We start from the raw sequence: 24,386 nt of genomic DNA, 5'->3' as shown, positions 1-24,386 counted from the left end.
CCCCCAACAGATGTGGCCCCAAATTCTCCTGCCCCCCCCAAAAAAAAGTGGGGGCAGGAAAATAGTACAGAGGGCAAGGTGCTTGCCTTGCACATGATAAAATCAGATTTGATCCTTGGTACCTCTTATGGTCCCGAGTCACCAGGAATAACCCTGAGCAGAGTCAGGATTAAGCTCTGAACACTGCTGGGTATGGCCCCCAAACAAATAAAATGTATTTTCTAATTGCATGCATAAAAAACTTACCTTTCTTTAGTTTGTACTGATTTTTACTATTAATTACTAAAGAACCTTCTCGGAATTCAATTCCCATGCCAAACCTAAAAAGGAAATGAAAATAGTTTTTTTTAAAAAGGGAAAACATGTTCTCCTGATTGAAGTAGATTCAGTCTTTGTGCCCTAAATACGTTGAACATAATTGTCTCATTAAATAACTCAATGTAATTTATTTTATTGAGCCAAGCTTTTATCTTAGTCATTAAATTTTTTTTTTTTTTTTTTTGGGTTTTTGGACCACACCTGGCGGTGCTCAGTGGTTACTCCTGGCTGTCTGCTCAGAAATAGCTCCTGGCAGGCACGGGGGACCATATGGGACACCGGGATTTGAACCAACCACCTTTGGTCCTGGATCGGCTGCTTGCAAGGCAAACACTGCTGTGCTATCTCTCCGGGCCCAGTCACGAATATTTAATCTTTAACATTCTAATGAAAAATACTCAAGACGTGTGTTTTTCTTTCTCTTTTATGTTTTACACCCAGTGGTGCTCAGGGCTTATCCCTATCTCTGCACTCAGGGATCACTCTTGGTGGGCTTGGGGAATATACGGGATGGCAATGACCAAATCATTGTTGATCACATGTAAGGCAAGTACCTTATCCCTGTACTATCACCCTGACTCCTCTAAATGAATATTACAAAAAAAAAAAAAAAAAAAAGAAATTTAACATAAGAATTTAATTTGCCAATGTGATCCAAAGTGTTTTAAGAAAAAAAATATAGTACGTAACATTTCCTACCATTTATAATTTAATCTTAGGACATATATACACTTATATTACATTGGTCTAGAAAAATATCTATTCTATTCCTAGGATTCAAGTTTTCATCATATTCTCTGATAGTACTGATTTGGAATACAGTTCAACACAAAAGTAACTGGTTAAATCAAAGTTAGTATACTGGACTACATGAAAATGGATGCAGAATTTACATCATAGGATCTTACCCTAAGTTTTTGGTGATTTTGTTCAATAGCTCCGGCTTCTGCTTTTTTACCACATCCATGACTGCATTATAAACATCACAAATCTTCACACCTATCAAGACAGACAGGAAATACTGAAATGTTTTTCATAAGAACAATCCAGGGTAGAGCCAGAGCAATAGCACAGCAGTAGGGCGTTTGCCTTGCAAGCAGCCGATCCAGGATGGACGGTGGTTCGAATCCCAGCATCCCATATGGTCCCTTGAGCCTTCGAGGAGTGATTTCTGAGTGAAGAGCTGGGAGTGACCAAAAAAAGAACCCAGGGGCTGGAGCGATAGCACGGTGGTAGGGCATTTGCCTTGCACGTGGCCAATCCAGGACAGACCTTGGTTAGATCCTCGGCATGCCATATGGTACCCCGAGCCAGGAGGGATTTCGGAGTGCACAGGCAGGAGTAACCCCTGAGCATCATAGGGTGTGGTACAAAAAGCAAAAATAACAAAACCAAACAAACAATAAAACCAGAGGCTGGAGTGATAACATAGCGGGTAGGGAATTTATTTGCTTTGCATATGGCCAATTTATACTCAATCTCTGACATCCCATTTGGTTCCCTGAGCACTGCTAGGAGTAACTCCTGAGCATTACTAGATGTGGCTTAAGCAACCCCTAAAAGAAAGACAATGCACACAGTTTTTTGTGCCAGGGATTATTCTTGGTGGGCTCATGGGACCATATGGGATGCAAAGGATTAAATCTGTGCCAACCATATACAAAACATTATGCCCTACCTGCAGTACTATCACTTGGTTCTCCAAACTCATTTTGATTCTTTTTATAAAGTACCTCAATATGTGAATAAAGGAATATAGCTGCAAGAATGGCAGTGCTTAGAAATTTTCATTTCTAAAAACGATATAGATAAAGGATTGGAAGAATATACAGTGGTTAAGGCTCTTACCTTGCATACAGGAGATCCAGGTTTGATTCCTGGCACAACATATAGTTCCTCAAGTTCGAATTAAGAGTGATCCCTGAACAGAGCCAGTAGTAAAAAACCCTTGGGGCCGGTGAGGTGGCGCTAGAGGTAAGGTGTCTGCCTTGCAAGCGCTAGCCAAGGAAGGACCGTGGTTCGATCCCTCAGCGTCCCATAAGGTCCCCCCAAGCCAGGGGCAATTTCTGAGCGCTTAGCAAGGTGTAACCCCTGAGCATCAAACGGGTGTGGCCCGAAAAAACAAAAACAAAACAAAACAAAAAAAACCTTGAGTCACCCAGGGACCAGGCAGTTAGTTTAAAGGCTGCAACTTACACATGTGCCCACATGGCACAGGTGGGCAGAGCCCTGGTTGCTCACTGTTGGGTTGAGCATTAAACTATCCACCTCACAGTTATATCAACAGTAGTCCCTGGATTCACCCTCTTTACTAGTTAAGATACACCACAAATACAAAACAGCTATACCCAGCAATGTGCAGGGGTTACTCCTGGCAGTGTTCGGGGTATCTATCATATGTGGTCTCCATGATGGGTCAGTGATTGGCTGTGTGCTAGGAAAGCTCCCTATCCACTATACAATCTAACTGATCTCCCAGTCATTTCTTAATCTAGGGGATGCCAGAATACAGTGGAAAAAATGTTTAACAATTAACACTAATATTACAATAAGTTTTGGGCCAGAAAGGTGGCGCTAGAGGTAAGGTGTCTGCCTTGCAAGCGCTAGCGTAGGATGGACCGTGGTTCGATCCCCTGGTGTCCCATATGGTCCCCCCAAGCCAGGAGCGATTTCTGAGCGCATAGCCAGGAGTAACCCCTGAGCGTCAAACGGGTGTGGTCCAAAAACAAAAACAAAAAAATTACAGTAAGTTTTTATTTTTGCTTCATAGTTAAATAGCATGGTTACAATAGTGTGAACATTTATGCCTTTTTTTTTTTTTTGCTTTTTGGGCTATATCCGGTGGCACTCAGGGATTTATTTCTGGCTCTGCACTCAGAAATTACTCTTAGCAGGGCCAGAGAGATAGCATGGAGGTAGGAAGTTTGCCTGGCATGCAGAAGAATGGTGGCTCAAATTGCGGCAGCCCATATGGTTCCTTGAGCCTTCCGGGAGCAATTTCTGAGCATAGAGCCAGGACTAACCCCTAAGCACTGCCTGGTGTGAACCAAAACCAAAATAAAACAAATTGAAAAAGAAATTACTCTTAGCAGGCTTGGGGGAACCGTATCGGATACTGGGGATCAAACCTGGGTCAACCACCTACAAGGCAAATGCCCAACCCTGCTGTGTTATCACTCCAGCCCCAACATTTATATTTTGATGTAGTTATCATACCTCACCACCACCACTGTGCCCAAGACCTAGCCTAATAAGTACTGGTATATATTTTGCCTGTTTTGTTTTACCTTGGGGTCACACAGTACTCAGGACTTAATCCTTACTCTGTACTCAGTAATTACTCCTAGTGGGCTCAGGGGACCATATGGGGTGCCAGGGATTGAACCTGGGTGAGCACATGCAACCACCATATTCTAGCCCCCAAATATACATATTCCAAACAGTTAAAAAACAGAAGTACTACTGATCTCTAGCTTTAATTTCTCAGGATCTAGAATATTAATATATAATTTAATCAGAATTTAGAGACTGTAGCTTCAAAAGCTATCTGAGGGAATTTTACTTTCATTAACTGACTTATGCTTATTACTGCCAATAGGACTTGATTTGAGATATTACTACACAGAAACTGTCTGGAAGCTAGGGTATCATAGACATGCCAAAAAAGTGGCTTAAAGGCGGTGAACATAAAGTACTATTTAGCCAAGACTAAGTCTCTCAAGGGGAATAAGGTGCTATATACTTTGTTTTCTTCAGAAGTGGTAGGCTGGTTAGCAGAATTATTAGTTTTTTTAATATGAAGCTAAAATATCTGGTTCCGGGGCCGGAGAGATAGCCTGGAGGAAAGGCGTCTGCCTACCAGGCAGGACAGTGGTTCGAATCCCGGCATACCATATGGTCCCCCCCATTGCCTGCCAGGAGTGATTTCTGAGCATAGAGCTAGGAGTAACCCCTGAGTGCTGCCGGGTGTGACCCCAAAACAAAACAATTAAAAAAAAAAAAAGAGAAAAATAAAATATCTGGTTACATACAATGTGGGACTGAAATAATATTTACTGGTGATCAAGTTCTTAAAACTTTCTGAAGATTAGGTTATGGTATTTTACAAAGATATGTACATATAGGGCCCGGGCAGTGGTGCTAGAGGTAAGGTGCCTGCCTTGCCTGGACTGCGGTTCGATCCCCCGGTGTCCCACATGGTCCCCCAAACCAGGAGTGACTTCTGAGCACATAGCCAGGAGTAACCCCTGAGCGTCACCGGGTGTGGCCCAAAAACAAAAACAAAAAGATATATACATATAGCCTAGACAGTTTATAAAACCACAACAATCATTTAAGCCTATAAGCAGATTCAAGAACTAAATGCTTGCATGATATGATGCCACTGAAAACTCATTTTATTTTCAGCACAAGTCTTGGGAATAAAAACTTAAATCAATACTAATGTTCTTATTTGGTTTTGTGCCATGCCCAGTGTTGCTCAGTGGTAATACTCAATTCTTAGTTTTTGTTTTTGTTTTTGGTTTTTGGGCCACACCCGGCAGTGCTCAGGGGTTACTCCTGGCTGTCTGCTCAGAAATAGCTCCTGGCAGGCACGGGGGACCATATAGGACACCGGGATTTGAACCATCCACCTTTGGTCCTGGATCAGCTGCTTGCAAGACAAATGCCGCTGTGCTCCAGGCCCCAATTCTTAGTTTTTTAAAATAAATTCTTTAATTGAATCACCATGAGATACACAAAGTTATTTATGATTGAGATTCAGTCATACAATGTACAACATCCTTCACCAGTGTACATTTCCCACCATGCCCTCCTGCCCTCCTTCCTGCCCGCCTCTGTGGTAGACATTTTCTTTCTCCCCTTCTTTCTTTTTTTCCTTCTAGATATTGCGTAAAATTCTTTGCCCAACAATGCTCAGGGGGATGCTCAGGGGACAAAAACAATGTTATGGATTGAACCTAGGCTACTTTCTTCCAAAGCAAGAACTCTTGCTCTCTAGGCCTTAATGACATTATTGTTCCACGATTTTCAAATTTTCTCCACGGTACCTTACCATGTCTTAATTCCTTTAACATCTCCTCTTGAAGCTGGATCAAAAAGTTGTAATTGTCTTGAACCTCCTGAGAAGGGTCAACCATCAAGGTGCGAACAAGGTTGGAACAGTAAGATTTGAAGCGAATACCCATGGCACAAGTGATGGCCCCAAAGTGCATGTGATTCTTATCACTGAAGCCAAAGAAGAAAGCGTTTCATTAGCAATACTAGTAAATGCTTAATATCACTGAAATTATAGCATCTAAGATGATTACCTTTTCCTCTCATAAACCAAAATGTGGCAGAATAGAAATCTTAAAAAAAAATTTTTAATGAGCCCTCCTGGTTGTGCTCATCAGGGCTTATTCCTGGCTCTGTACTCAGGAATCACTCCAGGCAGGGCTCAAGGGGGTCACATGAGATGCTGCTGGGGATTAAACATGGGTCGGTTGCATGCAAGATAAGTGCCCCAGCTTCTGTACTATCACTCCAATTTAATTTAAAAACAAAAAAAAAAAGTTTGTTAAAAGGCCAAAGAATAAAATTAGTGATCAGATCTTTTAGAACAAAAATTCAGTTAACTAGAGCAATAGTATAGCAGGTAAGGAACTTGCTTTCCCTTGTATGCAGCCAACCTGCTTAGATTCCTAAAGGCAGAGCCAGATATAATCTCTGAGCAATGTGGGGTGTGAACCCAAAATAACAAAAGTTAAAATCAAGAATACTTTGAATTTTATTATGATCTAACATTATGGCGTTGGGGAGTCACTTATCTATTGGATCAGTAGAAACAGCAATAAATACCCTCAGACTAACCATTAACTATTTTCTTTTTTTCTTTCTTTTTGGTTTTTGGGCCACACCCAGAGGTACTCAGGGGTTCCTCCTGGCTATCTGCTCAGAAATAGCTCCTGGCAGGCACGGGGGACCATATGAGATGCCGGGATTCGAACCAACCACCTTAGGTTCTGGATCGGCTGTTTGCAAGGCAAATGCCACTGTGCTATCTCTCCGGCCCACCATTGACTATTTTCTAAACCTGAAAGGGGTAGACCAGAATTCAGCAAATAGGGTGCTTGTCATACACATAGCTGAGGAGGCTTTCGTCCCTGACACTGCATATGGCTCCTCAAGCACAGGCAGGTGTGGTCCTGCCTTGGGGTGTGTGTGTGTGCAGGAGGAATTATTACCATTATAAAATACCCATCTACAAAGACTATTTTTAGTCTTGCTTTGTTTTGTGTCATACCCAGCAGTACTCAGGAGTTACTCCAAGCTCTGTGCTTGAGGATTTCCCCAAATGATGTCTGGGAATCATGCAGTACAGTACCAGGTATAAAACTGAGGCCTCCTGCTTGCAAATTATGCCCTTAAGCCCACTGAGCTCTCTTCCCAGCCCTATTAAGATTTTAAGGTTTGTTATAACAAGCTTTGTGCTTTTTTAAATAACTACAACCATATGATCAATTAACAAAAGAAATAAAATAAGCATACATAAGAGACGACAGGTACACAATGTAAGACAAATGGTTAGTATGTCACTTCCAAACTTAAAAAATAAAGCTTATAAATGTCTAACAACTTAATGTCTTTCAATATATATTTTTAGCTATGATTACTCTGGCTGCTTAAATTCCTGTAACATGGCTATCTTTACTATTGCTAGGTATTTCTAAATTTCTGCCAACACACTCAATAAATTTAAATTTATTTGCTGGCTTTGACTGCTTAAATTTTTTTGTTTTATTTTTTTTTGGGTCATACTTGGCAGTGCTCAGGGGTTATTCTGCATCTGCACTCAAGTATTACTACTGGTAAGTTTGGAAGACCAGATAGATTTAATCCAAGTCAAAACCCAGGTTGGCTGCATACAAGGCAAGTGCCCTACTCACTATACTTAGCTGCATAAATTCTTATCTTTAGACATTGGAAGCAGCTTCATATTACTCCCGAATCATTTTAACATGACCCTGAGGGTTTTTTTCCCTTGACTACTACTTAAAAACAAAACAAAACAAAACAAAACAAAAACAACCCAATGAAACCCCTCCATTAAAATAATTCTTTTTTTCTTTAGTAAACTGGTTTGTTATTGATAGTTGAATTTTAGGCGCATAATATTTCAACACAAATTCTACCACCTACATTAACTCTCATCATCAGTATTTCTATACTCTCTGTTCTACCTCAAAATCTAATTAATAATAATAATGTTTTGTTTTTTGTTTTTGGGCCACATCTGGCGGCACTCTAGGGCTATTCCTGGTTATGCGCTAAGAAATTATTCCTGGTAGGTTTGAGGGACTATATGGGTTCCTGGGGATAGAACCTAGGCTGGACACATACAAGGCTAAAATACCTTATCTAATGTGCTATAGCTCAGGCCTCCAACACTTTAAAAAAAAAAAAAAACAAAAAACAAGTGCCTTCAAAATGAAGGCGTTATAATTTTATATTCATATATATATATTTCAGGTGTACAATGGTCCAACACCAGTCTCACCACTGATGTTCCCAGGTTCCCTCTTACTTTCATTTGTTTATTTTTTTGGTCAAACCTGATGGCACTCAGGGGTTATTTTGGCTCTGTGCTCAGAAATTGCTCCCGGCAAGCTTGGGGGACCATATGGGATGCCAGGGATCAAGCCCACGTCCATCCCGGATTGGCTTGGTGCAAGGCAAATGCCATACTACTGTGCTAATAACTCCAGCTCCCCCCTCACTTTCAAATATATCTTGATAGGCACATTTTTGAGTGTCACAAAAATGAAACAGACTAAAGGTTGACATCTATTGTATTCTGAAAGTTAAGAACCCTCCTACTTACCTCACCACACTGAACTTAAGGTTATAATTGCCACCACTCTGAATAATAGGAGGGTAACACATTTCCACAGTAGAAGGATCTGCCCCAGCTAGATATTTCTTCTCTTCAATGGCCTTTTCCACAGACTCAGCTAATTTGCTATGTCGAACTTTCTGTAAGTAAACCCATGAATAAAACAATATTTACTCGAGGGATACAAGTGGGGATCTGGGTTTATGCACTATATATTGCTGTACACACCAAGCAAATTTAGAAAATATGTAGGATTCAGAGATACTCATGGAACTCACAAGCAAAATACAGGACAACCTCAAGAAGATAGCACAAATTTATAATTATCTTTGAGAGCTAGCACAATTATACACCATAACTTTTTCTTTTTTTCTTTTTTTTTTTTTTGGTTTTTGGGCCACACCCGTTTGACGCTCAGGGGTTACTCCTGGCTATGTGCTCAGAAATCGCCCCTGTCTTGGGGGGACCATATGGGACGCCGGGGGATCGAACCGCGGTCCTTCCTTGGCTAGCGCTTGCAAGGCAGACACCTTACCTCCAGCGCCACCTACCCGGCCCCTCCATAACTTAAGTGTCAAAGGTTTAATTTCATGGAGGAAAAAAAAGATTTATTTATTTATTTATTTATTTATTTTCGTTTTTTGGGTCACACCCGACAGTGCTCAAGGGTTCCTACTGGGCTCTACGCTCAAAAATCGCTCCTTGCAGGCTTGGGGGACCATATGGGATGCCGGGATTCAAACCACCATCTTTCTGCATGCAAGGCAAACAGCCTGCCTCCATGTTATCTCTCTAGCCCCGGAAAAAGAAAGTTTTAATTTCTCAAGATAAAAATAGATTAAAAGCCTCAACAACAAAATACCCCATACAATATTGAACGACAAATAATTTTCTGCTTCATTAAAAAGGTAAAGACTGGAGCCGGAGAGATAGCATGGAGGTAAGGCGTTTGCCTTTCATGCAGGAGGTCATCAGTTCGAATCCCGGCGTCCCATATGGTCCCCCGTGCCTGCCAGGAGCAATTTCTGAGCATGGAGCCAGGAATAACCCCTGAGCACTGCCGGGTGTGACCCAAAAACCACACACACACAAAAAAAGGTAAAGACTTTCTTCACCATTTACCTCATCTGCATCAACTATTTCCATGACTCTATCCTTGAAGAACTTGTTGAAGACTTCAGAAGTGATGCTGGCAGCTTTCTTCATTAAGTTGAGTTCTCCATCTTCCTTTACAGCAATGGTGTAGGCCACAACTGCACTGATATCTATCTGTAGCCAAAGTGGTGATAGTTTATAACATGCGCTATGAAACAACAATAAAAAAACCCAACACATCAAAAAGCATCTCTCTAGGGGCTGGAAGACACTGCAAGGGGTCCATAGATACATGATCTATATGAATGGCTGAGTTTAATCCCCAGCACTTCATTCCCCATAAGCATCAAGTGTAGCTCTGATGGACTCTATTAAGCAATGAACTTAGGAAAATCCTCTCCACTCCATCAAAAAAGTCTATCTGTAAACTGGAGTATTGTCATTGATAGTCAACAGTCATGAGTAGATATCTAAAAAAATACTTTTTAATGAAGTAAAATAGTCCTACTAGGGAGAAGACTAGTAAGAAGATTGTAATTCTCCTTACACATCAAGAAAGCAAGGAATGCAAAGTAAAGAAAATGTGTGCTCTAAAGAAAATTGGCTACCCCATGAGGAATGCTGGTAAAAGAGACCACATACCCAAAGGAGGGCACCTGAGTGGGAGTGTGTCAAAAGTTGTATAACCCAATTACTAGAGGGATGGAAGCCAATTCTAGATGGAGTGCACCGTAAAGTAGAAAAGTTATGTACCAAGAGGACACTCTAGAATGGTGTGGACACAGTACACAGTGAAGTGAAATAGTCTCTTCTTGGATTAAACAAACATTTAAAATTAGTTTTTACCTGACCTTTGCATGTATTCTAAGATGTATTAAACTAGAGACATTTAATATGTGAATACTTCTTTATATTTGGGCCATACCCAGCAGTATTCAGGATTTAAAATCCAGGTAGGGCTCAAGGGACCATATGTGGTGCTGGGGATCAAAACTGGATTGACTCCATGATAGGCAGCACCTTACTGTTGTACTATCTCTCTGACCCTGTAAATACTTCTGTGTGAAAATTTTTGTGAATGATGAAGAAATGCAGGAGCTAAGTGGGAAAAGTAGAAAATTTCTATTTTTTGAAAGAGATTTGTCTTAGTATCCCTCTGATAAATGAACTATCTCCTGAACATCTCCAGTGAAAAGTAAAAAACTGATTTACTTTACCAAAGGGATTAAGTGGAAATGTGAACATTTAAAGCATTTTCCCCAAACAAATTCTCCATACTGTTATGCAAGTCACACTTTCAACCTCTCAGCTCTTAAGTGCTGTCTCTGGGATAGTCTTACTTTGTCAAAGCCCTCTTTGCTGAGGCAGTCATTCCAGCTCTTCATGAACTCTCCAGGAAATCTGTCTTTGCTGAATACACCAATCTTTTTGCCATTCTTGCTCTCTTTAATAGCTTCAATCATTTTGTCAAAACTGTTCTTATTACTTTCATTCTGTCCATGCCACAGGGAAGAAAGGTGGTTATTCAGCATTAGAATTAGATTGGGGGGGGGGAATGCAGGATGGGGCACACCCAGCAGTTACTCCTGGCACTAAGCTCAGAAATTACTCTTGGTAAGCTAAGGGAACAATATGGGATGTCGGGGATTGAACCCAGGCCGCCCATATGCACGGCAAATGCCCTACCTACTGTGCTATTGTTCTGGCCCCAAAATCAATAGTTTTAATAGTAATAGGCATTGATAAAAATTCTAAACTGTAAAAAATAAATTCTCCCCCTTATGCCCTACCTATTCCTTAGAGCAGTATGTAATACACCAGAAGTTAACACAAAATGTCTTTGGATACTTTTATACAAGTAGGGCCATATATATAAGTTGGCAAGACTCTTTTTTAAGAGTAGGTAAAAATTCAGACATAGAGAAAACAATATTCTGAGAAAAAAAGATCTATGTAAGGAGAGCATTGTAAAATTACCCCAATGCACTGTATTTCCAACCCCAGGTGAATGGGTCTGAAGCAGGGTCACTGCATGAAATAATCCAGACCAGGCTGAGGGTGAAACATGTATCATCTGGCAATCATATACCTCATATGAAGAGCAAGCTGACTGCCAGAACGCTCAGGATATCCTGAGCCAATCTGCCCTGATTTGCATGTAAGACAATCTCTATTTTTGGGTAGAACCAAGTTGTAAACAAATACAAAGGAACCAGGGATGATCTTTGTTTTGGGTAAAACAAGGTACAGTCTAACAAGCATTATGATGCCCCAACTCCTCCAAATATCACATCTGAGAGCCAGAGAGATGACTCAAAGGCTAGATTTGAATTCTAGGACCAGTCCTCCCACTATGGTCCTATGAGCTCCAAAACAAAAATTACATTTGATAAAAACTGGAAGTAAACTAAATTTTTCCACTTTGGGAGACTGGTGGAGTCTTCAACTAGATATATGTACTTTTCCCCTCTGGAGAAGCTAGTGTCTTCTTGATAATCCTCTAAATAAAACTCATCGAAGTTCATTGACGTTTCCTTAAGAATATTTAACGTTATTTGTTCTAGTTAACATTCAGACAGGACCACATGGCTTCTCAAGTGGTGCCAGGAGTGTCCCACAGCGTCTGAGCAAGACTAAGTTCTTGGGCTCTGAACCACTGAACCACCAGTCAGCTGAGACCATGTATCAATGGAGTGGTCCCAAGGGCCCAAAGCAACACTTTAAGAGGCCCTCTACTTTTCCAAGATTCAGGCAATTAGCTATAAAGATAGCTCTAAGGATGGAGCAAATGGATGTTCTTTCTTTGGCACTAAAAATTCCAAGCATAGCACAGTATAATCCTAGAGTGTAAGATGATATCAGCTATTAACCCAAAACAAAGGCACCCCTAGGATCGAAGCACCTTTTGGATTGGTCCCTTATCCAACCTGTTCTCCACTCCAAGATGTGAACTTTCACTTCCCAATAAAGACACCAGGTCTCATGGAGATATGCGTGGAGTTTCAGTTTTCCACAACTGGGCTATTCTGACTGCTGGCCTTAGTGCTGGCCTTAGTGGTAGGAGTGGAACGCTTTTGGTGGAATTTTCCTGAATCTGTGCCATCCCACTCAACTTTGTATGAATTATTTCCTGTGTAGGCATTTGCTCCCAAACCATTGTCTCCCCAATCCCTTGTGATTGGGTCAGGAGGCTTTGGCTTCACCTGAGCACAGAGCCAGTAGTAGCCCCAAGCACTGGGGCATGTGGAACTGGTTGGTGCTGGTCCTGAACCTTCAGGTTGGCTGAATATACAATACCAGGCATGGGCCCCAGGCCATGGAGGTTAACATAAGAAAGGAGAGGGTTACAAAGCTCTTTACTTCCTAGTAATAAAAACAACAGAACTTTGTAATTATAACCATAGTCATCTAAAGTCTTCCTCTTAAGAGTTTCAAATTCCCAGGAAAAATTCTATTTATACTTTAAAAGGTTCTTTCACATTTATGATACTTAAAAAAAAAAAAATCAGTTCTGACCTTTTCTCGTATCAGCAGTGTGATGGCAGGAGCTCCGTTAGCATTCTCATTGCCCTTAGTGTTAGCGATCTGCTTTAAGAACTCCACTTTTTTCTTGCTGGCCATAAAGATGATTTTCTCATCACAAAACACCATTATAGTATCAGTTAATTCATACCCAAAGAGCCATGTCTATTAAAAAAAAAAACCAACAACAGTATTTACAGATTTAAAAAGAACAAAATTAATGGACTTACATAGGAATATTTATATACTAAGAGAATTAACTCCAAAATACTGAGTAGGATGTAGATTAAAATAAAATAAGACTGGCCAAGAGTTACTAGAAGTGAAAAATGGGATTGTAGAGCAGGCATATGGAGTAGGTAAATTAAAGCAAATAAAATGTTACTTTCGTGATTTTTCTGTTTGAAAGATTCTGTAAAAGAAAACTACCACAAATAATGTGATTATTTGTGTTAATTGTAATACTGTTTATTAGGACAGAAACACAAATATATAGTAGCACCTTGGGGAACTGTGCATCCTAACTTCCCCAAAGACTGGTTGTTTATCATTTATTTCCAATTTTTATTTTCAGCAATGCTTAACCATTAGATTAAGCCGAAGGTAACTTGAAGCAAGTACCACAAAAATGTAAAGGCCATCTACTATCTTTTTTTTATTTTTGGGTCACACCCAGCAACACTTGGGTTACTCTTGGCTCTGTGCTCAGAAATTGCTCCTGGCAGGCACAGGGGACCATATGGGATACTGGGATTCAAGTGCTGTCCACCCTGAATGAGCTGCTTGCAAGGCAAACACCCTACCATTGTGCTATCTCTCTGGCCCCAGGCCTTCCACTTTCTTTCCTTTCTCTATTCTTTTAGCTTTACTAGCTGGAGCCCTAAACAAAAAAAAATTTTTTTTTTTTTTTTTTTTGGTTTTTGGGTCACACCCGGCAGTGCTCAGGGGTTACTCCTGGCTCCATGCTCAGAAATCGCTCCTGGCAGGCACGGGGGACCACATGAGATGCCGGGATTTGAACCAATGACCTTCTGCATGAAAGGCAAATGCCTTACCTCCATGCTATCTCTCCGGCCCCTAAACAAACAAAAAAAAAATTTGGGGTTCTGGGCCACAACCAGTCGTGTTCAAGGCTTAGGGGGCTATATGGGATGCCAAGGCTAGAACCCAGATCTACCTCATCCAAGGCAAGTGATCCACCTGCTATACTATTGCTCTAGCCCCAACTCTAGCTACTTTTATATAAGGAACACAAGGAATATACACTAAAATGGGGGAAAAAAAGACCGTAAAAAAACTCCTTAAGATTTTAGAAGAGATGGGGCCAAAGTGGTGGTGCAATGGTAGGGCATTTGCTTTGCACGCGGCTGACCCAGGATAGTCTGTGGTTTGATGCCCCAGCATCCCATATGATCCCCCAAGCCAGGAGGGATTTCTGAGCCCAGAGCCAGGAGTAGCCCTGAGCATCACTGGGTGTGGCCCAAAAACCAGAAGAAAAAAAAAGATTTTAGAAGAGAAAACAAAGTATTACCTATATCTATTTTTTCTTATCTCTCTTATGTATTTTTTTTTAATTCTGGGGAACAAACCCAAGTTCTTATACTTGTGAACTTAGTGAAGCATGTTTTCTACCACTGAGTTACCTCCCTAGTCACAAAAGAAACATATTTCAGTTAAGTACTGCTACTCAGGTTTTTATCATAAAAAAAATCCACCACATTTTATCTACTTCTTTATTTTCACTAATGGTCTAAATCAATGTGGTTCACTGAGTTTTTTGTGACTATGGAATACTTTCAGTGTTTTCTAAGATGGTGGCTAATGTTGAGTACTTGAAACCTGAGGTGGAGGGATTAATTTTTAACAGGGTTATTGGCTACCAGACTAAACAAGCATGGGAGATGTTTCAATGTCTCAAAGTAAACACTGCGGTAACCCTTTCACTCACTTGTAAGGCAGTTGATTTGGCATAAACAATTTCTTCATCAACTCCCACTGATACAACAATAGCATCAACACTGGCATACTCATCTTCTCCTTTCTGAAAAATAAAGATACATAATTCCGTCACTTTTCTTTTACACTAACAAAACAGGAACAGACTTCAGACTTTAGCATTTACCCAAAATATGTTAGAGCATGTTTTTCAAAATATACATTCAAAGTTTAAATCACAAATTTGCTTTCATCACTGCCATTAATCTTTTTGGTTTTTTTTTTTTTTACACACCGGGGTTACTCCTAGTTTTGGACTCAAATATAATGGTAGGGCATTTGCCTGGCATGTGGCCGACCTGGGAGGGACCCGGTTTGATTCCTGGCATCCCATATGTCCCCCAGTCTGGCAGGGGCAATTTCTTTTTTTTACTTTTATTTTATTTTTGGTCACACCTAGCAGCGCTCAGGGGACCATATGGAATGCCGGGATTTGAACCACCGACCTTCTGATTGCAAGGCAAACGCCTTACTGCCATGCTATCTCTCTGGCCACTACCAGGGGCAATTTCTGAGTGCAGTCTGAGTAACCCCAGAGCACTGCTGAATGTAGCCCAAAAATGAATCAATTAGTATATAAATAAAGTTTAAAAAAAACTGCATCTATCCTGGGTCAGCCATACAAGGCAAATACCCTACCGTTGAGCTACCATTCTCACCCCATAATCTTTTCAATTGTTTTAATTCTTTTGTTTGTTTGTTTGTTTGTTTGTGGGTCACACCTGGCGGTGCTCAGGGGTTACTCCTGGCTGTCTGCTCAGAAATAGCTCCTGGCAGGCACGGGGGACCATATGGGACACCGGGATTCAAACCAACCACCTTTGGTCCTGGACCAGCTGCTTGCAAGGCAAACACCGCTGTGCTATCTCTCTGGGCCCCTTAATTCTTTTTTTTAAAAACTTTCCTTGGTCCCAAATTTTATAATTTAACACTAAGTAAGGAGCAATTTTTTTTTTGGGGGGGGGGGGGCTCACACCCGGCAGTGCTCAGGGGTTACTCCTGGCTCTACGCTCAGAAATCGCCCCTGGAAGGCACGGGGGACCATATGGAATGCTGGGATTCAAGCCACCGTCCTTCTGCATGGAAGGCAAACACCTTCCCTCCATCCTATCTCGCCGGCCCCAGTAAGAAGCAATTTTTAAAAAGTTAATTCTAACACTTAAAACTCTTTTCTTGAAATAAAATTTACATACAAAATGAAAAGAAAAGCAAAAAGTTTTGCTGAATGTATGCAAAGCAGGGTTCAATGTGGGCCACCATATGGTTCCATGATCACTGCAACATGAGTCCAGAGCAACAGGAGCCAGGAGTAGGCCTGTGAACACAACAATGTGCATCTTTTTAATTTTCGGCTAAGTGTCTTAGATCCTTTGTTAATTCTGGAACTAGAAAGTGTACTGTAAAAGTCCTTTTTTATATTCCAGTTATGAGTCTCATCACATTTTGATCTGTAAATTTCCTCCCACCCATACTGCAATCCTGGTGGCAATGATATTTGTGATTCCCTGGCAAGTGTGAGAGTCTCAGTGAGCATCACAACTAATTGTGCAAGCACTGCAAAAAAGTGTGTACTTCCTAGTACTGTAATTAAAGTGTGCCAAAGAATCAAAACTAGAATTCAAGATACCAATGAAGCCACAACTAAAGTGTATGCACTACAACACTGTGTGCATGATACCCCCATCATAATACAAAATTAAAACAGATCAGAGGATTGGCATTTGGAGGCTCCTTAGAGCCTTAGTCAAGTTTACAATGTCTACTCCAGAGGTGGCGAACACGTGGCTCTTAAGCCGCAAGCGGCTCTTTGCCTCCTATCATTATTTTGTATACTGTGGCTCTTTGCCAAGTTTGGATTTTGTTCTGCTGCTTCTGAGGAGGGAATTTTGAGGAGAGATCTCCAAGCGTGTAGTCCCGCCATACCCCAGGCTGCGTCATCCTGTCTCCCATTCCTTGGAAACAACTGCATGGGCCAGCGAGTGGGAAGACCCGTGTCACATGTTGAGTCACATCTTGCCAGTTAGTTCTTAGTGTGGAGGACGCAGCACACCCTTACCATCACTGCAGGATTTTTACCCTCACTCCAAACGGCAAAATGCAATATGTGTTTATATGCTTGTGTGTGTTTGTTTTGGCAGGTCACTGTGTGGTGTGGCTCTCTGACTCTCATAGTTTAAAATTTTGGCTCTTCGTGTCGAACTTGTTCGCCACCCTGGTATACTCTAATGTGAAGGGAAAAAATTTCATTACATTTGAATTGTTGCTAAAAGGAATCCAAATGATAGCAATGAAGGGTTCTGCTAACTATCTCTACCACAACATAGTATTTAACTCCCTAAAGTTATCACCTGAAGATTATTTTAAGGAAATGCATTTGTATAAATACCTTTTTTGGTTTTTTTGGGGGGTCCACACCCAGCAGCACTCAGGGGACCATATAGGATGCTGGGATTTGAACCACCATCCTTCTGCATTCAAGGCAAAACACTCTACCTCCAGGCTAGCTTTCTAGCCCCCTAAATATCTTTTTAAAAAAACTTTATTGATTAATTTTTGGGCCACAACCAGCGGTGCTCAGGGGTCACTCCTGGCTCTGAACTCAGTAATTGCCCTTGGCAGGCTGGGGGACCATATGTGAAGCTGGGAATTAAACCAGGTCCCTCCTGGGTCAGTTGCATGCATGGCAAACACCCTACCTCTGTGCTATTTCTCTGGCCCCATTTGTACAAATATCTGAATAACAAAATTGAACTGGCCATTTAAAGCAGATATCTGACATATATTTCTTCAGTCTGAATAATGCAAGCCTGTCAGTTCCAGGAAAATCAAAGATGTTTAATGATGTATGTGTTCAATGATTAAAAAAGAAAAGGAACTTAAAAACAAACTGAGGCACCACATGTGCTCTCTAGTCCCATGAACATGGTCCCTATATGCACGATGTCACCAGCATCTTCCCCTCCTGAGATGTATGCTTTCCTACTTTAAAGCTGGTTGTGTCCTGTACAGGGCTCTCTCCACCTTTGGAGAAGCCTGTGTTCTCTCATGAGTGCATTATTCTTTCCCTTTCTTTTCTTTTTTTTGGGTTTTGTTTTTGGGCCACACCCATTGACACTCAGGGGTTACTCCTGGTTAAGCACTCAGAAATCGCTCCTGGCTTGGGGGGACCATATGGGACACCAGGGGATCGAACCAGGATCCATCCTAGGCTGCCAAGGGCAATGGTAATGCAGATGCCTTACCATTCCGGCCCCTATTCTTTTCCTTTCTTATCCTCTCTCACCTTCCTCAGTACCTTCAAATAAAGCCTATTTTTACTTAAAACAACACCACCACCACAAAAACAAACTCCAAATCCCAACCACCCTGAATTTTGGGACTGGTTAATGGGTTCAACGTAACTGTAGGCCTGAGTTTAGTTCCTGACAAGGCTCAGTCCCTTGAAACTGCTGAGTGGCCCGAGTAGTTTGATGTAAAAAAAAAAAAAAAAAAAAAAAAAAAAAACTATTAAGCAAAAAAAAAAAATGTAAACAACTTTATCTGTAACTGTGAAAGTGACTATTTTACTACTCACTCTCTGGCAAGATCAAGTAATATTTCTGCCAGTGGGCCACATTATTAAGCAGTTCTTACGGACTATTTCCAGTACAGTGATGGGAAAGTATGCCAGGATCCATCATAGGGCTCCCCAGTAAAGTACAGTCTCTGGGCACCAGCCTCCTATCTCTTGGGCCAGATCAATGGTGATATTAACAGACATAGCTTTCTTATGGCTTATACTAGCATTTACATTATATGTAAACATTTATGAAAATCTGTACAACTAACAGAACCAATATTTTCCAAATGGCTCAATTTTTATAAAATCATACATGAGGGGCTGGAGCGGTGTTGCAAGTGGTAAGGCGTCTGCCTTGCCTGTGCTAGCCTAGGATGGACCACAGTTTGATCCCCCGGGGTCTCATATGGTCCCCCAAGCCAGGAGCAATTTCTGAGTGCATAAGTCAGGAATAACCTCTGAGTGTCACCTGATGTGGTTCAAAAAGCAAAAACAAAAATAACAAAACATACATGAAGAATCAAAGGTGCAAATCAGACAAACATCTAGTTTGCAAAGTTCATTTTTTTTTTTTTTTTGGTTTTTAGGCCACTCCTGGCAGTGCTCAGGGGTTCCTCCTGGCTGTCTGCTCAGAAATAGCTCCTGGCAGGCACGGGGGACCATATGGGACACCGGGATTCGAGCCAACCACCTTTGGTCCTGGATCGGCTGCTTGCAAGGCAAACACCGCTGTGCTATCTCTCCGGGCCCGCAAAGTTCATTCTTATGGTTTTATATTCCACATCAAAACTACCTTAAAGGTGAACACTTCCAGAATAACAAAGATTATTTGTAATTATTAGGGTATTTATTCTAAATTTCCAGACTTGAGAATGAGAACAGCTTTTTTTTTTTTTTTTTTCTTTTTTGGTTTTTGGGCCACACTTGGCGTTGCTCAGGGGTTACTCCTGGCTGTCTGCTCAGAAATAGCTCCTGGCAGGCACGGGGGACCATATGGGACACCGGGATTCGAACCAACCACCTTTGGTCCTGGATCGGCTGCTTGCAAGGCAAACGCCGCTGTGCTATCTCTCCGGGCCCAGAGAACAGCTTTTCTCTGTATTATTCCATCTATCATCTGTAAGAAGAAAGGTGATTTAATTTTGCCTTTTGGACCATACCAAGTGATAGTCACGGAACTACTGAGAGTTGGCCACATGCAAAGCAAGCACCTTAACCCAGGGCTCTCCGGGGCTCTGAATTCTCCTCTCCCTCTCCCACTCTCGGCCACACCTGATGAGGTTATTCTTGCCACTGCACTCAGGAATTACTTCTGGTAGTGCTCAGGGAACCCATATGGGATGCCAGAGATTGAATCTGGGTTGGCTACAATAAAAATAAAAGCTCTATCCTACTGTACTACCATTCTTTTGTTTATTTGGTCACACCCAGCAGTGCTCTGGGGTTACTCCTGGCTCTGTGCTCAGATATACTCCTGGCAGGCATGGGGACTATATGGGATGCCGGGATTCAAACCACCATCCCTCCAGTGCAAACACCCTACCACTGTGCTATGGCTCTGGCCCCTGTACTATCATTCTGACCCCAGGGGGCTCTTAATTTGTTAGAATACAGCAGTCTAATATCATACTTTGAGGTCCCCTGTGTAAAATTTCCCCATGACAGTTACATAAATGAAATCCATTATCCTCAAAATTCTCCAAAAATTGTTTTGTTTGTTTTTAAGCCTCACCTGATAGTGCTCAGGATTAACTCCTGGCTCTGAGCTCAGGAATTACTTCTAGAGGGGTTCAGGGGAACCATATTCAGATGCCAAGGATCTGGCTGTGTGCCAGGCAAACACCCTATTACTGAACTGTCTCTCCAGTCCCAGTGAAAGGATTCTGTGGGGGGCCGGAGCAATAGCACAGCATTTACTTTACACGCGGTAGATCCAGGACGAACCTGGGTTTGATTCCCGGCATCCCGTATGGTCCCTCGAGCCTGCCAGGGGCAATTTCTGAGCACAGAGCTAGGAATAACCCCTTAGCACTGCTGGGTTTGCTCAAAAACTAACCAACCAAACAAAAGGATTCTGTGGTAATAATTTCACTAGTATATCTTGCTAACTTTCCAAATTCAACAGCAGGTGGTTTCCTAACAGTTAATTCTATGGAGTCTATTTTCAAATGATTTTTTTTTTTTTTGGTTAAAGTGATAGTACAGCATATAGGGTGCTTGTCTTGCAAGCAGCCAATCCAGGGTTCAATCCCTGGAATCCCATATGGTCCTCCAAGCCCCACCAGGAGTAACCAACTACTGAGCATAGAGAGGAGTAACTCCTGAGTGCAGGGTCAGGAGTGGCTCTCCCCCTCAAAATATTTATTATTATTCAGGGCTTTGGGGATACACTTGGAAAAGTATGGGTGTTCTCAGAGGCTATTTTTGGCTTTATGCTCATGAAGGATCGATCCCAGGCAGTGCTAGATGAACATATCTCTGGTGCTGGGAGTTTGAACTGATGTTGGAAGCATGCAAGGCAAACCCACCACTGCTGCACTATCTCACAAGCTCCACTAAATTGCTTTGTTTTTAAATAAAACCTATAGAAATGAAAGTCTCTTAGTATTGGAAATATTAAGTCAAAATTTTTTTAGTCAAGAAAAAAGTATCAACATATACAAAGGTTCAAAACAAGGGCTTGGGAGAGTTCACATAGGTGACCTGCTAAATGCATGTAGACTCCAGTTGTCTTCTGCTGTCTGCTGAAGGGGGCGGTGCTTCAGCTCAGTCCACAAGTTGTGGGTGAACTAAAGAGGTAGGCAGCAGAACTAATCTGTATGCCACTGAACTATTTAAACCACAATATTCTGTGTTTTATATGAGACCGACAGCAGTAATGATATCTGCGAACTCAGTGATGATGACACTGTCTATGCTGATACCATCACATCAGATGCAGCTGAAGCTGTTTAGACATACAGATGATGATCAGGAATCCAGTTTTGAAGGATTTTAACCTTTGTGATTTAGCTTGATTACCTGTTAAACTACATTTTTCTGTATTTTATTTGAAGTTTTAAAGTTATTGTTGCTAGTTTACAGTTTTTCTTTAGCAATATTAAAAACATTTAACCTACTGATTCCTCAATTATTGTAATTGTTTTGAATATACATATAAACACATACATACATACATACATACATACATACATACATACATACATACATTTTCGGCCAACACCCAGTTATGCTCAGGGGTTACTCCTGGCTATATGCTCAGAAATCACTCCTGGCTTGGGAGACCATATGGGACATTGTGGGATCAAACCACGGTCTGTCCTAGGTCAGCTGCGTGCAAGGCAAAATGCCCTACTGCTGTGCCACTGCTCCAGCCCCTATTTTGGGTATATATCTTTATTTCTAGAATTTACCAGTGGCTGCTGCATTTTCTACCTCAGCTTATACTCGAGTATATAGTTAAGTCCCCGGTGGCACACAGTACAGCTGGAGAGGGGGGAAGATAGCTCAACTCTTAAGAGTGGGCTTTGTACAGAGGTCTAGGATGCAATAGAATAATACATGATCCCCAGAGCACCCTAGGAGTCACCACCTTAAGAATTACTGTATTTTCTGGCATCTAAGATGACTTTTTAAACCATGAAAATCTTCTTAAAAGTCAGGGTTTGGCTTATGCGCTGGTATGAGGGATGAGGGATCTGCCCCCTCTTACCGCCCGCATCCCATCCAGCTGCCAGGCGTCATCACTCAGTCCTCTGCTTGTCCTGATTCATCTTTCAGGGCACATAGAGGAGCTGAGTTATCCAGTGCTGCATCCCATCAGCCACTGGGTATACGGCTTTTCGGTGCTCAGTCCTCTGTTGAGCTTTTATTGGACACAGAGGAGGCGCTCTGTCTCCCTCTAGCTGTCCTATTAATCACTGTACTCCAGCCAGTTGCTCTTGGAGTAGCCCCCGAGCCCCATCTCCCTGCTTTCAATGCAGATCACAATTAAAAAAATCACGGTCACTCACTACAAATGACAAATGTAAAATGATTGTTGGCACTCCAAAGCCTAGTTTTATTAAACATATACCGTTAACCTTTGAGGGTTCTACTCTTTTTTCTCTTACGTTATTTTTCATTTCCATTTGTTGTGCATTGAAAGAGGTACAATACAGTGATTGTAGCCCAAACCCTGTATTTTAACAGGAAAAGTAGGGGGTCGTCTTACATGCCCAGTTATTTCATATGCTGGAAAATATGCTAAGTGTAGCCCCAAACGAAAATTCAGAGGTAGGGGCCAGAGCGATAGCACAGCAGTAAAGCATTTCCCTTGCATGCACCCAAAACAGGACAGACCCCGGTTTGAATCCCCGCATCCCATATAGTTCCTGAGCCTGTCAGGAGTGACTTCTGAGCACAGAGGCAGGAGTAATCCCTGAGTGCCACCAGGTGTGACCCCTCACCCCTCACCCCCCCCCCCAAAAAAAGAAAATTCAGAAGTAGAGATAGGACCTACCTTACTGTTTTGAGCCCTGGAACCAAACAGTCCCCTATGCATCAGTAGATACAGTTTTGAAGGCCTGAGAACAGTTCAGGGTGGCTCAGGTTATTCCAAGATCACAGTCTCACACAGCATCACATCCGCAGGCCTTGTGCTGAACCACTGGCCTTGCTGGCAGAGAACTGCTAGGAGGAACTCTTTAGCTGCTTCGTGCCACAACTTAAGCAAGGATCCACCCTCCACCAAGTAAAAAACACACAAAATATAGGATTCTCACCCTTATACTATCTATCCCTCTGGCCCCTCAATTCTTTAGAAGACAGAAGGGCTGTCTTCTAAATATAATGCAGTAACAGAATAAATACTAAATAAATGTAGTAACAGAAATCAAGACATCTAAATGATTAATTTAGACAAACATTTTTTGTTTTTGGATCACAACTGGCGATGTTCAAGTTACTATAGGAGATGCTGAGGTTCAAATCCAGACCAGCTACATACAAGACAAACGTCTTATCTACCTAGCATTATACTATCTCTTAACACAAACTTCTTAAAATATAAAGTTAAATTACAATAAGATCAAATATTTAGAGAGGAAAATCAGTAAACTTTTATTTTCAATTTTACTACATTTTCTAGTTCTTCTGAAACTAGACCTTAAAATAAACTGTTTCTAAAATGTACAGGTGCTACCTACATAGGTTTAAATGTATGTATTTGGGGTGAAGTTTTTGGATCATAGCTGGTGACACGTAGGATGCCTCTCAGCACCCAGAGATCGGGTAGTGACATATAGCAGATCTGCATGCAAAGCACGCATGCACTCAGTCCTTTAAGCTATCTCTCTGGCCCTAAAACTATTTTTAGATTATACTGTTCAAAACTTGTTTAAAATATGGGAATAGAGGTGCTAGTTTGAGGGTTAAAAAAATAAAATAAAATAAGCTACCAGGTTAGTAGTCTTTATTTCAGAATCACTGGCAAATGCCAGCCTGGCAGGTAGCTAGCACTCATTCTGTACTGTATGAACGGTCACAGATTTCAGTGAAAGAAGACAGCTCACCAAATTTGAATTCTCATTTCCGATGAAGATCATTGGACTTAATCCTTCCAGTATGGCACATTCCTCTGGGCACTGAGGCAGTAGCAACACCCAGCAAAGCTGGGTAGGATTCCACCACTAAACAAAATGTGTCAGATTCTTATCTGATCTCTTCTTAGGCTGGTCTTCAAGATTCACCCTTCTCAAATTTGGACTTCTGATTCCTACTTTCCCCATTGCAGCAATGACCCGCTGGTATGTTCCCTCCCTCCCATGCCAGGGATGGAGCCCAGGATCTCATATAGGAAGAAAAAAATTGCTCAACCACTTAACTTTATACCACCACTGGCTCCTGACATCAAACCTTGTCTCCTTCCAGCCTGATTACACTTCAATTTCATTTGCTTTGGAGACTGGTTACTGGTTGGGAGTGAGAACTGGCAGTGTTTGAGAATCACTTTTGGTGAGTGCTCAGGAGACCACGGGGTGT

The 24,386-nt window shown here is 41.6% G+C and overlaps 1 protein-coding gene across 2 annotated transcripts in view; it reads right to left on the bottom strand.

Annotated features, from left to right (window-relative positions):
* SUPT16H (SPT16 homolog, facilitates chromatin remodeling subunit) overlaps nucleotides 1-24,386 on the bottom strand; it is a 51,150-nt gene that overhangs the window by 17,268 nt on the left and 9,496 nt on the right. The window contains exons 2-9 of one of the 2 annotated variants that reach the window (XM_049768593.1): nucleotides 14,760-14,852; nucleotides 12,806-12,976; nucleotides 10,630-10,782; nucleotides 9,317-9,463; nucleotides 8,183-8,334; nucleotides 5,375-5,547; nucleotides 1,227-1,317; nucleotides 247-320 (exon numbers count right to left, since the gene is read on the bottom strand). In XM_049768593.1, the coding sequence (XP_049624550.1) occupies nucleotides 247-320; nucleotides 1,227-1,317; nucleotides 5,375-5,547; nucleotides 8,183-8,334; nucleotides 9,317-9,463; nucleotides 10,630-10,782; nucleotides 12,806-12,976; nucleotides 14,760-14,852 (1,054 nt within the window). The remainder of the gene's footprint in view (nucleotides 1-246; nucleotides 321-1,226; nucleotides 1,318-5,374; nucleotides 5,548-8,182; nucleotides 8,335-9,316; nucleotides 9,464-10,629; nucleotides 10,783-12,805; nucleotides 12,977-14,759; nucleotides 14,853-24,386) is intronic. The other variant, XM_049768594.1, reaches the window with a different exon arrangement.

This window comes from Suncus etruscus, chromosome 2 (assembly GCF_024139225.1).
Source record: "Suncus etruscus isolate mSunEtr1 chromosome 2, mSunEtr1.pri.cur, whole genome shotgun sequence".
Lineage (NCBI taxonomy): Eukaryota > Metazoa > Chordata > Mammalia > Eulipotyphla > Soricidae > Suncus > Suncus etruscus.
The sequence above is the reverse complement of the archived record's forward strand: the minus strand, read 5'-3'. Positions and strand labels throughout refer to the sequence as shown.